The sequence below is a fragment of the Narcine bancroftii genome, chromosome 3, assembly GCF_036971445.1.
Source record: "Narcine bancroftii isolate sNarBan1 chromosome 3, sNarBan1.hap1, whole genome shotgun sequence".
NCBI classification, from domain to species: Eukaryota; Metazoa; Chordata; class Chondrichthyes; order Torpediniformes; family Narcinidae; genus Narcine; species Narcine bancroftii.
Genome location: NC_091471.1, coordinates 108,674,308 through 108,688,164, shown reverse-complemented (window position 1 = coordinate 108,688,164; position 13,857 = coordinate 108,674,308). Strand labels below are relative to the sequence as shown.

Below are 13,857 nucleotides of genomic sequence, written 5' to 3'. Positions count from 1 at the left end.
GTTCTTTCCTAATAGCATTAGGTTTTCCCCTATCCCATGTTTTCCCAAATTATCTATTCCTGTTCTACTCTAGTGCTATAGTAAATGAAAGAGAGAGATGTGATCACTTTCTACATGTTTGCCCACTGCGAGATCTAACACCTGACTTGGTATTTCTCAATACCAGGTCAAGTATAGCCTTTCCTCATTAGCATATCTACATATTGTGCCAGGAAATCTTCCTGAACACACCTAACAAATTCCACTCCATTAAATCCTTGACAATAAGATGATGCCAATCAATATTAGGAAAGTTAAAATCACCCATCACTTCGTATTTTTGTACATTTCAAGAATTTTCCTCCCTATCGGCTCCTCAATGTCTCTGTTTCTAATGGGGGGGTGGGGGAGGAGGTGGTCCATAATATACGCACTAACACTGACTCAGTAGACAATCTATCTACTAAGTCTTCCTTTTCTACAGCTGTGATAGCATCTCTGATCAACAATGTCACTCCCCCATCTCTTTTACCTATCTTCCTGACATTTGTAACATCTGAAGGCCAGCCTGTTTAGCAGCCATTCTTGCCCCAAAAACAACCAAGTCTCTGTAATGGCCACAATTTGATCTTGATCAGTGTTTAATCATCACCTCCACTCCCATCACTGTTAATTTTGGCTGGTGTGATATCAACTGTTAAGAAGCAAAATAAGTATATTGCAGAATCACCATTGTCTTTTTTCCTTCCTATGTATACATTACCCTAACCTTAATATACCTCTCTGTTAGAACATTTTATCACTGGTCAGAATCTTTGAAATCCCTACCACAGCTTTGCACTATCAGGGTGCTTCAGTGCATGATATGGAAGATGCTGTATGCAAGTCAACAGAAAATACAGAGTTATGAACATGCTTCAGGCTATCAGACGTTCTGTATCCCCCTTCTCTCTCTCTCTCTCTCTCTCTCTCTCTCTCTCTCTCTCTCTCTCTCTCTCTCTCTCTCTCTCAACTCCATCTATAACTCCTCCTGCCTTGGAAAAGCAGCTAATATATAAAAAGACTCATCCCATCCCAGCTATTCACCCTACTCTCGTCATAAAGATTTATAATTATGAGATTACATACTAACAGATTCAAGGACCTATTTTTTCTTGCCGTGAACAGACTCCTGAATTGCAAAATAATAAAGTTATGCTGCCTTTGGTCTGTACCAATTGATCTCTCTCTGTAACTTTCCACTTTTGTATTATGTCTTACTCATTTTACGATGTATGAAATGTCCACTAGTCTGCTTGCAAAACATCCTGCATCACTGCAGCTTAGTACATATGCCAATAAACATGAAATTTAAACTTGAAAACTTGGAACTGTTTAGCTATCTGGATTGCAACTGTTCAAAGGGTATCTTTATCACCTGGATCCCTGAATTTGAAAAAAAAGTACAAAACTGTTGGCAAACTTACATATCCTCAGTCCCCAGAGTCTTCCTGCAAAGCTATGAAGAGCTTGAGCCTCTCATCTGTGAGCTCCCACAATAATCTCAAATTCCAGAACCATAATGTATGTTTTCCCATCCCTGACCATTTCCAAATACTCTCAGGTCATGTCTGTGCCTCTAACATAGCTCCAACATGCTTCATAAACTCCTTTTCCTTCTAGAGAAAAGTGATGAATGATTTGTCAATGACATTCCAGACATATGGTATCTCAAGAGCAATCTGACTTTTTCTTTCATGCTTGGATTTCTTACTTATTGTGCATTAACTGATTTTTTTCGCCTCTTGAATTTTGTAGGTCAATAGGTTTCTGCCTTGAAACATACACTGAAACATTATGATCACAAAAGAAAGACCTCTCTTCAAACTTCTCCGCTTTCCTACCCTTGGCCATTTTTTAAGATGGCTGAAGGATTTTTAGATGTGTGATAGCAATAACCTGAGCAGCTGGATGTTGAACATGAGTGAAAGCATTAACCAGCATTGTACCTAAGCTTCACTGAAAACTGGCAACAAGAAAACTCGCAAAGATAATTAAAATAGCTTTTTATTTTCCTTGTTATCATTTTATTTTAAAAAAGCTCCTTTGATTATTTTCTTTCCCACTAAGCTTCAAATTACATTGTGAATCCATGTTATAAGTTATACATTAATTGATTAACTATCCAGTGTAAGTGATAGGTACAGAAAATAACAGATGAATCAAACTCATTCACCTTCTGTTTTCTTTGGTCAGGATCATTGATGTTGAAAACATGAAGTGCTCTTTTATAATACTTTTTCTTCCTTTTGCACATTTCATTAGCTGATGTTGAATATGATTAATTTTCTAATCCACTCAATTCTCAGAATGGCCTTATGTCATCCTCTAAAAGTAATACACACTGTAATTTGCTGCTGTGGTTGCTTAGATTTCTCTCTTCATGACTCATTGCTTCTGTAAAGTTAAAAATGACTAAAAGTGGTAGACAGGAAACAACTGAAGCTGGAAGACTAATTAATTGTAAGACTCTGTGCCAGCTGTATAATATTAATTTAAAATGTTATGCGCACGCAGACATCTAAAAATCAGGAAACTATAAATAACTACAAACTCCATTTTAAGTTATTAGAATACCTGTTTAAAATTAAATTTTGGCCATTGAGATGTTGTTTCTCATGATTTTGATTTATGTACTCAGAATGGCTTTGTCAAAAAGCTGGCAGCGCAACCCTTAGTGAATCGAAGGTCACTTTGCAGAAAATTACAGGTGGTCCCAAAATCCACGAGGAGAAGAGTTGCAGCAGGCATAAGAGCTCGAGCCTGCAGGAGCCTCCATTGCTGATTTGACCAAACCTTGGCAAGCCAGCAGGAGGGTGCTTGGTTTGCAGACAATTGAGGCAGTGGGAACCCCGCCAGGATATGCAGATTGGAACATCCAGCCATAAAATGGAGTGCTTTGGGCATTCTTTGAATATTGTGGGGAAATCCAAATTCTGTCATTCAAAAAAGTGCCCCAACCTTTATGTGAGACTGCCCCATCTACTAGAAAGCCAAATGCAAATTCTCTTCTCTGGATCCTGATGTACGTTACAAACCTTCTGGAATGCTCCTCCATTGAGTGCTTAGTATCCCTCAGTAAGCTTTAGAATTTTCTGGCCAGCACATGATAAGGTATTTCCTAAAAGTAGATTACTCTTAAATAAACAAAATGATTTTGAAAACAAAGTACTGTAAATTGCGTCTTGTCTTTCATTTTCATATTGCAGAGGTATTAACACACAACCTGAAAATCAAGTGGAGAAAGTAAACTTTATATCTAAAGTTTAATTCAACCCAATAAAATATCTAGTTACTTCTTAATTAAAACCATTATCCTTTCTACTGGCTTTATATCACTTGGCATCTCACATTCTTGATGTATGTCTCTTAGATTCATCGAGTCATAGTCATCAAGATTTGCAGCCACAGGCCCTTTGGTCCATTTTGTATACAGATTATCATGCCTATTTATATTAACCTTACTTGCATGCTTTAATTTCAATATCCCTCTATGCTTTGCTCATTCAAGTACCTGTCCAGGCGTCACTTAAATTTAGTTATTATTACTATACTGTCTCTGCCAGCTCTTCCAACAGCTGGCATTCATGGCAAACCCATAAACGTTTGTAGACCATCGGTTTCTGCTTTGAAACATACACTGAGACATTATAATTACAAAAGAAGGACCTCTCTGCAAACGTATCCTCTTTCCTATCCCTAGCCATTATTTGAGATGGCTGGAGGATTTTTAGATGCTAGATAGCATTAACCTGAGCAGGTGGTGAATTCCAAGCCATTGAACATGAGTGACACCATTAACCAGACCTTTCCACAAGCTTCACTGAAAACTGGCAATATCAAAACTCGCAAAAATGATTAAAAATAAAATTTTATTTTATTTATCACTTCATTTTAAACAGAAGCTCCTTTGATTACTTTCTTACTTTCTTATTCACTGAGCTTCAATTTACATTCTGCATCATTAAGCTAACCTGCCAGGAGATATTCCAGATATCAACTATTCCGTGAGAAAAACCAGATATCAACTATTCCCTGTGAGAAAAATTTTACCCCTCAGATCCCCTTTACGTCTCCTCCCTCTCATCTCTAGTTTTAAGCTCTCCTCTCCATGTTATCTGCCCATCTCTACCCTACCCAAGCATCTCATATTTTATATACCTCAGGTTCAGTTAGAATACTGTGCATTTGAAGAACTAGCAGCTCACCAGCAGTGAAGATCTAAAGAAAAGAAATGCATCATTAAACAAATGAGCCAAATACTTTGCCAAAAAAATCTTGGGTTCAGATTATCAATTCTCAAAGGAAACTGCAGAAGACAGAACAAATCCAGAATGAAAGGAAGAGAGTTATGAGTTCTGGGAATTGAAAGTACTGCTGTGCTTTAAAAAAGGATAAAACTAGTTCAATGATTTATCACAATTTAGCCTAAACATTAATTATAAGAAAGAACACTGAAGACCCATGAAGTCTTCTGGTATTGGGTCAAACCTTGTTAAAGATTACCAAAACAAACACACAGGGACAAAACAATATAAAATCAACATAGATTTCTAAAAGGTCATCTTTGGTCAATATCAAGTTCTTTGATGAAGTGAGGCCATAAATCTACACCCAGAGAGTTTTGGAATCTAGATAATTGGAGCAACTTAAAGGGGGGTAGATACATTTATGAAAGATTGGGGAAATAAAGCTATGGGGAACGGCACAGGAAGGGAGTTGAAACTAGGGATAGATCAACTATGATCATATTGTAAGGATTGAGGGGGGCCAGATGACCTACCAAATTCTTGTGTAACAAAGAGCAAATAATGGCAACATTCAAATGTGCTGTACATGGACTTTGAGGAGAGCTTGAAAAGATGAAATGCTAGAGATTCTTGGCCAGATCATCAGTTGTAAGCTGCTTGCAAATCAAAACATTGGAATTCTTAAGCATTGCTCATCACAGCAAACTGTGCATTATGGTGTTCTTCATGGATATGTTGTAAAAAATGTAAAAGTAAAGGTTCCATTATTGTTATGTAATACTATATGTAGAATATAACATACATGAAATTCTTTAACTTAGTCTACCGTAAGAAAGACAGAGAGTCACCACTTTGTCCAGCACCCCTTAGAGAAATGAGGCCTCAATGAGATAAGCTGCTCCATTAACCATTGTTACTGCTGTTGATCCAAGTGGATTCACTCTATGTAAAGCTAAGTATGTCAATAAAATTATGTTCCTTTTGTTAGGGAAAGAAAAACATCCTTTAAATATTCTTATTCAAGTGCATGAAACCATAAAAAATGGAAGAGCAATTTGAATACAGATGGTCCCCGATATACGTCCAAGTTCTGATCTGAGCAACCAGTCGGATCTCAAAATGTACGTAAGTTGGACGTATGTTACTCTGGGCTGACTCAGTCTTAAACTGGAGCCACAGCACTTTGTCCATGGCCCAGATTGTCCAGCACTGGAAAGACTCATTGTCCACCACCACCAGCACATGCACTGCGCTCACCTCCCCCACCTCGAACTCCAGGTCCATCACCGCCTTTGTGTCCTGAAAATAGAACACATTCAGTGGCAGTGGAGTTTTGGCACCATCCCAGCCTGTGACCGCCACCATGTTGGTCTATCAAAGTAAACAACCAATGGATCCCAAAGAACTAACGCATAATTTTTATATTTATTTTTTAAAAATTATACAGTATTTTGTTAGGCTGTATGTATGTATGGATGGTTGTAAGTCGCATAGTTCATAAGGAGGGCACACATGGGATGTCAAACAAGAGAGCTGGTGTATCTACAAGAATTTGATTCTGCCAAGGAGTCGTATAAACCCCACTAAAAGAAGGATACGAGAGACATGTAAGAGTAATAATGATTCACTGAAACAAAATCAGAAAGAAAACATCTTAAAGGCTTGAAAACTTCATGACATTTTTAACAAGAACAGAGAAGTTTAGAATTGTGAATGATTTGAAGAAGCATATAGCGATAATTTTTTTCCATTTGTTGTCAAGTTAGACAGAAATATTACTGGAAGAGTGAAGGAGGAAGTTAACAGAATGTATTTTAAGGATGATAATGAGAACATTGGGTGCTTTACATTTTGGACATCTTTTGAAGTGGAAACAATAATATCATTTAAAAGTGAAATGGGTTAGAATTTAAAATGGAAGTATTTAACAATAGTACTGGGAAGGACAAAGTAATAGGATTACAATAAACAGTTTCAATGGATGCAATAGCTTTGGAACCAATTCAATGGCTTAAAAGTGTGCTTCTAGATAGGTTCACTGGATACACAACCCCTTAAGATAATTAAAATATCATTCTAACTTCATTACATTCAATATAAAGCTGTTAAAAAAATCTATCTGGGCATACTTGCACTTAGGCCAAGAAGGTGGGTCAAAATTTGGGATGAATATTTACTGATGTATTTTGTTAATTTATAGATTTTATTTATCTTTTCCTCTTACTTTCAAACATCAGTAAAAATGAAAATTAAAGGCATATTGTTATCAATAGACAACATGGGAAATGGTCTTGTCTTGAGAGACTGATCCAAACACACAACAGATGGAACTAAAGGTCATTGTATTCAAATTCAATAGTGATATCCCTAGGTCATAACATTTTGGCACAGATGTTTACTCAGACAGGGAGGCCATGTGGGTGGGAGTAGGGGTAGAGCATTGGGGTGAAGTGAGGCTTCTGGATGGGAGAAACCTGAACAGAAGGGCTGAAAATAGCCACAGGTTATTAAGACAGGACACAGAACAGGGTATATTTGAGTAGGTTGACTACCTGAAAATCAGGCAAGTAGGGCCTAATGGGAGTAAGTGAGGGGTAGTCAGAGATAAGGCAGGAATGTGGGGGAGATGTTGAAATAGTGGGTATTCTGAGATTGTAGATTGAGCTGGGGCAGTGAGAGAACTGGGGGTGTGGGGGAGAATCTGGTCTGATATTAAAAAATGCTTCCGTTTCCATTTTCCTCCAACATAAGTCACTTGAAAGTTTTGAAAAACAAGCCCTTACGAATAAAAAAATCACATCATTTGGAGAGGGAGGAGTGAGTTGATGTGTATAAAATGTAAATTTATGAAGTCCAGTTACAAATTTTAATACAGCATTTTCTCAGGTGAAAAAGATTTCCTCGATGCTATTAGTATGATATCAACACATTATGAATTCAACATTTCACCAATGATTTGTTACACAGTTGTGATACTTTACCAATTCTGGTTAGCGATATCTCTCCCTTGCTTTCCAAAAAAATTCTTTATTCTGCTAATCGTCCAGAGATCAGATGGATTTGGGTGGGGTGGATGGAGAGTATGGTTCACAGAACTGTACAATTGTGTAGAAGTAGTACATGCATGTTTGTGTACAACTTTTCCAAGTTACTTCAAAATATAAGAGAGTTAAAAATTTAACTGATGTACCATTAATAATTCACAAAAGGCTGAGTAGTGAAACAATCAGGCTTTTAATAACTGAAGACTGGAACACTATCTCCTTGAGTGATTAGAGCAAAAGTAAAAGGGTGGCATGCAAGGGGCTATGGGTAGGATCAATCTTGGGAGGTGTGTCCAGTTGGTAGCAGTCAATCATGGTATAATACAACTTATTGCACTCAGAGACTTGAGAGGAGCACAAATACACTTTTAATAGCTTACAATCAATGGCTGTTATGTACAATAATCCTCAGGTGAATCTGAGATAAGCTGAGAAAACTAGTGTTTATATTGGGGTAGGAGGGGGCAGAGTCAAAGGAGGGGCTAGCCATCTAAACTACACACAATCAGTGAATTCCTGTTCATTGCACATGGTATAACAGTGGTTTACCACATTAACACAATAAGAAACAAACAATGCTGTGTTTGAGACTTATCTTTATTTCTTGCAGCCACCACTAACACTAGAATTTGGAAGAATAGTCATCTACACAACTAGTCTTCGTGTGGTGCGGGCAACTTTTGATCGCTGTGAGTTAGTAAGGAAAATTTTCCAAAATCACAGAATAAAGTTGGAAGAAAAAAATATTGCTTTGAACAGTGACTATGGAAAGGAGCTGGAAGAGCGTTGCAAGAGAGCAAATGAATCTCCTTCCTTACCTGTAGTGTTCATCGATGGCTATTACTTGGGGGTAAGTTGAGCTGTCTTGACTAAATGCCAAACTCTGTATTTGCTATTATAATTATGTGGACTTGTGGGAACAATGACAACACAAATGTACCTGCTTCGTCATTTCAATGATGCATCATATATTTCACATTTACCAATAGTGAGGCACTTACTTGAGGTACCAATGAAAATCATGGGCTGAGAGAGTAATCACACAATGGCTCAAAGAGGATGGAGATTAGCCACAGTGGAACTAATCTTAGAAAGAAATCATGGTTTATTTTTTCATTACATGCACTTTAATCACTACATTAACTACTCAGAGAGAAGTAAAACCTGCAGCTTGATGAACTATCTAATCCTTCTTGCTTGGTTTGATTTAGTGCTCCTAGTTCATTGGGCTCCTTTGTGCTGTGATGAATTGCCTTTGGTTGGTTATTCCTATGGCAGTTCGGTTCTTTATTCTTAGAATTCTATTTGATCTTTTGTTGGTATTGTATCCAGTACAATCTCCACCCCTTAATTAAAGGATACTCTTTGCTGATCCAGCAAAATATCCATCAATAGAAACAGTTAGCTTGGTCTGGGATATTTGCATATTACATCGAATTTTGCTCTTTACACACTCTCTCCTACTGAACTTTCCTGCTTTAATCAATGCTGCAATTCCTCCAGTAGTTCCATTGTCAGATCTGGTCATTGGATGCTTTTATTAATGTTAAGGCTTTTTACTAAATTTTCAGACAGGCAAGTTAAAAGAATCAATTCCATGATAGAAGTCAGCAGACTCTTATGGGGAAAGAATTGTGCAGTAATCCTGATCTGGTCAGTCCCATCCTCAATGAAGCTCACTGTCCAGCTGCTAGAACTCACCAGTTTTAGGCCTTTCAATAACTTGTAATATTCAATGACTGAGACTGTATTGTTACAGACACATTTTGGAAGACAACTTGACGGAACATTACTTGTGCACACGAGCCTTGATTTAGCTGGCAGTTCATCCAAAGAAGAGCAGAACTTGGAGTGATAAATAATTTTTGGGAGTGTTGAGATATGACATAAAGAAATATTCTTCTAAGAAGCAGAGAGATAATGTGATCTGCTGGCAACCATCTGGCTGCTTTTCCACTCCCTATAGACACACTGTGACTGCCCCTCCTGCCTTTCTTGCAGCTCTCAGCTCTCTGCCATTTTGAGGCCCAGACACGGGAGCATTGGAGAGATGTGCCCACTTGGAACCCACAGCTCTGATGAGGCCACTCAGCTGAACTCTTAGGATGAATCATGAACATTGGACGTGAACTTACTGAAATGATAAAGTTATTAAGCTCTTTTGAGGAAATTGTTAATTGCTAAAATTAAGTGAATGCAGCAGATATGGGATATATGGATGTTCATAAAAATAAATCTCCAGAGGAAGATTTCAACCTGCTCACATCTCCATTGAGTTCAAGATAATCATTAAGTTATGTTAGTTTGTGCTTATTTTTCTGATTATAGGTTCTTCTCACAGAAATCCTTCAGGTACCTCTAACATCCATATAGCTGTGTAAAGAGCCCAATTTACAGAGTGTAGAGTCAAAATGAAACATTGCAGGCTTCAGCCTAATGGCTGTGGGGAAGATGCTGTTGGTGTATAATTTTGCACTCTGAACCTTCTCCCATATGGGAGGAGTGAGAAGAGAATGTGTTCGGAGTGTGATGGGTCCTTCAGCATGTTGGCGCCCTTTCCTTGGCAGTGGAAAATGTCAATGGGGAGGGATGCTCTGAGCTGCATTCACCACCTTCTGCAGTTTCTTCTGATCTTGAGCAGTGCTTCTGATGTTGCATCTGTAGATGTTGTTAAGGGACAATGGGGGACATGCCAAACTTCCTTCATCTTCAAAGGAAGTATAGGCATTGGTAAGCTTTCTTAACCATTGTGTCACTGTATCAGTTCAGGTCATTGGAAGTGTTTATTCTTGATAGCTTGAAGCTATCTGCTCTCTAAGCTCTTTTCAAGTTTATCCAGAATGTTAGAAGGATATGGTAAGCTCGGGACACTAAGACTCTTTGTCCACAGAAATGAAAACAGAAATCTCCAAAAATACTATCCACATCAGACAACATTCATGAGAAAGAAACAAGTTTCAGGTTGTTGGAGCTTTCATTGAATTAAAATGTTAATATTGTTTCTTTCTTCACAGAGGCTGCCTGGCTTTCTGAGTACTTTTGGCCCTTAAAGTTTTTATGTCAGACTTTTAATATTTTGCTTTGACTTGAAAGTCAAACAAACCTGCAGATGCTGGCTCCTAATTCTGACCTGAAACATTAATTGTTGCTTTTTCTATAGACGTCGCCACTCTTGTGGATTGTGTCCACCACTTTTCATTTATATAGAACACAATGCTGGAGAAACTCAGCAGGTCACACAGTGTTCTTTGTATAGTAAAGATAAAGATAAAAATCCATAACTGGCATTTCGGGCATAAGCCAAGCCCTTCATCAAAGTAGGATCAATGTGTTCCCTGGCACCTGAATAAAATGGCAGAGAAGCAGAGGGAGGAGCAACGGTCTACAGGCAGGAGGTCATAGGTAGATATAACAGGCAGAGCACAAGAGGGAGGGTGTTTGGAGGACTGGGGAGGGAGAGAAAGTGAGGGCTGGGGAAGCCAAAGAAGGGCGTGGGGGATTAGGGCTAGGGAGGCCAGAGGATGGATGTGGCAGACAGGGGAGGTCAGAGGAGAATTGGGGGATGGGGGGATGAGATGAGAGGGTGTGAGGGCTGGGGGGGGGGTTGGTGGGAAGAAAGGAGGAGAACAAAGGAGTAGATGGGGGTGAGCAGGAGAGGTGTGAGGGGATAGAGAAGGGTAAGGAGTGGTGGTGGGGTGGGTGGCGGAGGTGGGGGGGGAAATAAATGATCCTGGGAAACCAGCAGTGGAAGAATCCAAGGTGCCAGCAGGGCTCAGGCCTGAAACATCTTTATCTTTACTATATAAAGTATGCTGTGTTTCTCTGGCATTGTGTTTTACTGTACGGTTTTACAGACTTTCATATTTCACTTCATTTTTCATTTATACATTTCGTTTGGTTCTTGTATACTGTTGTACTGATGCTAAATGTGCTATTGTATTTTGAAAGCCCTATCTAATTGTGGAGGGCTGTTCACTAATGCAAACGATGGCTTCTCACAGACCTTGCCCATATTAGACGCAACGTACAACGAGTTGGGACTTTCTGTTGATTCCACACATTTAGATCAATTGAGTTGTAAATAAAATGGAATTACATTGGATTAGTTATGGATTTTATGGCATTACTCATTTCAAACATTATCTGTTGCAATTTTATATATTCATGATACACAGTAGATCATATCAGATTCTGCATGATGTGAACATTCTCATTTACAGCTAACACACATTATAAGTACACAGTCTTAAGTGGGCACAATGTTGCACAGTAAACAATGCTAATGTGATGCTGAGATTTTTTGTTCCACCTACCATCTTGTCCTAACATTAGATTCAGAATTAGAATTTTTGTCTGAACATGTCACAAAATTCATTATTTGCAGCAATATTACAGGTGCAAATATTGGTATAAATTATATTTTGTTAAAAATTAATAAATTAGTGCAAAAGAAGAGAATGTGAAGTAGTGTCTGTGGTTCACTGTCCATTCAGAAATCTGATGGCAGAGGGGAAGAAGTTGTTTTTATATGGTTGGGTGTTAGTCTTCATGCTCCTGCACCACCTTCCTGGTGGTATAAGTGAAAAGAGGGTATGGCCTGGGTGGTGAGGGTCCTTGAGGTTAGAGGCTCCTTTCTTGAGACACCACCTCTTGCCTCAATAGAGTCAAGACTGATGCCCATGATGGTGTTGGCCGAATTCACAATTCTCTGTAATCTTTTCCTGTCCTGTGCATTGGCACTTCCGTACCAGAAATAATTCAACCAGTCAGAATGTTCTCTATGGTACACCTGCAGAAACTTGCAGGTCTTTGGTGATGTACCAAATCTCCTCAAACTCCACAAAAAGTATAGCCACTGGTGAGCCTTCTTCATGATTGTATCGATGGAGGCTTCAGGATAAATCTTCAGAGATGTTGACATGTGTGAATTTGAAGTTCTTTACCTTCTCCACTGCTGACCCCTCCATGATATTCTCCTGATTTCCCCCTCCTGAATTTCACAATCAGTTTTTTAGTTTTGCTAACGTTGAGTGCAAGGTTGTTGTGACACCATTCAACCATCTTATCGATCTCACTCCTGTGCGTGCCATTTGTGATTCTGCCAATTACCATGGTGTTAATGGCAAATTTGAAGAGAGCATTTGAATTGTGACTAGCCACCCAGTCATGGGTGTAGAGGAGTAGCGCAATGGGATAAATGTGTATCCTTAAGGTGCACCCTTTGGACCTGTGTCAACATTTTATTTCACTCTACATCTCCCTTCTTCTTCCCAGCAACCTCTGATGCAACACCCCCGCCTTACCAATTCACTACAAACCCGTAGGTGACCTCGACACAGCTTTCTCTCCTCTTTCTGACCCCATGCATGCATGCTAACCATTACCCTGTTCCTGCTCCCCATTCCACACGCACATGCGCGTTACATTTCCCATGAGTCACCACTGATATGTCACCAGCAGTGACTGGCTCTACTCAAGGCCCACATGAGTATGTAGCCACGACAGTTGCTTCCAATTCATATTGACTATGCTCTTCTGATAAAGAAGCCAAGGATCCCATGGCAGAGTGTGCTGCAGAAGCCCAAGTGTCCATGGGGGTGGGGATAATGGGGACTGGGAAAACAGGGACTTGAAGGTGGGGGGGGGGGGGGGGAGTCTGAAAACAAAGAATTTATTACGGGAAATTAACATTACTTGTGTGTAATGTCATTCGCTGAGAAAAGTGCCAGTTTTTGGAGGTTGCTGGCTTTTGGAATTCCCTGGTGCAAAATCATGCAAACATGTACAGACAAGCTACACATATGCAGAAGAAATATATAAAATTAAATAAGTTTAAAATAATTTAATATATATTGTTTAATAAATAGTAGAGTTTCAAAGGGTTAATGTGAACAGATCATTTAGTTGTTCAGCAGCCTCACTACTTGTAGGAACTTACTACAGGATCCCACCACCAGACACATTTTTCCTTTTCCCCTCTCAGCCTTCCACAGGGACTTCTCCCTCCATGATTCCCTCTTTCACTCATCCCTCCCCATCCATCGCACCCCTGGCACCTTCCCTTATACCTGCAGGAGGTGCAACATTTGCACCCACACCTCCTCCCTTACCACAATCCAGGACCCAAACAGGCCTTTCACGTGAAGCAACACCTCACTTGTACATGCTCAGGACTTATTTACTGCATCCGGTTCTGCCTTTGAAGCCTTCTCTACATTGGAAAAACTGGTCGCAGAATGGCAGTTCGCTTTGCTCAGCACCTCCTCTCTGTCCATAACAACAGTGACCACCCAGCAGCCAAACATCTCAATTCTGAGTCACACTCCCAAGCTCACAAGTCTGTCCTTGGCCTTATGTACTGTCCGACCCTGACCATCTGTAGACTGGAGGAACAGCACTTATTTTCTCTCCAGCCAGATGGCCTTAACATTGACTTCTCTCCTTTCTGCTAAACTTGCTCACCTTTTTTCCCCTCCCCCTTTCCAGTCTTTCAGTTCCCCTCTTCCTTCCCCCTTACCCACCCAGCCATCCTTCCTTTCCTGATC

The 13,857-nt window shown here is 39.5% G+C and overlaps 1 protein-coding gene and 1 long non-coding RNA gene across 2 annotated transcripts in view; one reads left to right on the top strand and one right to left on the bottom strand.

The window, feature by feature from the left end:
* The window catches only part of LOC138756186 (uncharacterized), a 129,021-nt gene that overhangs the window by 35,206 nt on the left and 79,958 nt on the right, over window positions 1–13,857 (bottom strand). The gene's annotated exons all lie outside the window — the stretch shown is intronic.
* The window catches only part of grxcr1a (glutaredoxin and cysteine rich domain containing 1 a), a 68,232-nt gene that overhangs the window by 13,821 nt on the left and 40,554 nt on the right, over window positions 1–13,857 (top strand). Inside the window, exon 3 of the mRNA XM_069930335.1 lies at window positions 7,923–8,162. Coding sequence (XP_069786436.1) covers window positions 7,923–8,162 — 240 coding nt within the window. The remainder of the gene's footprint in view (window positions 1–7,922; window positions 8,163–13,857) is intronic.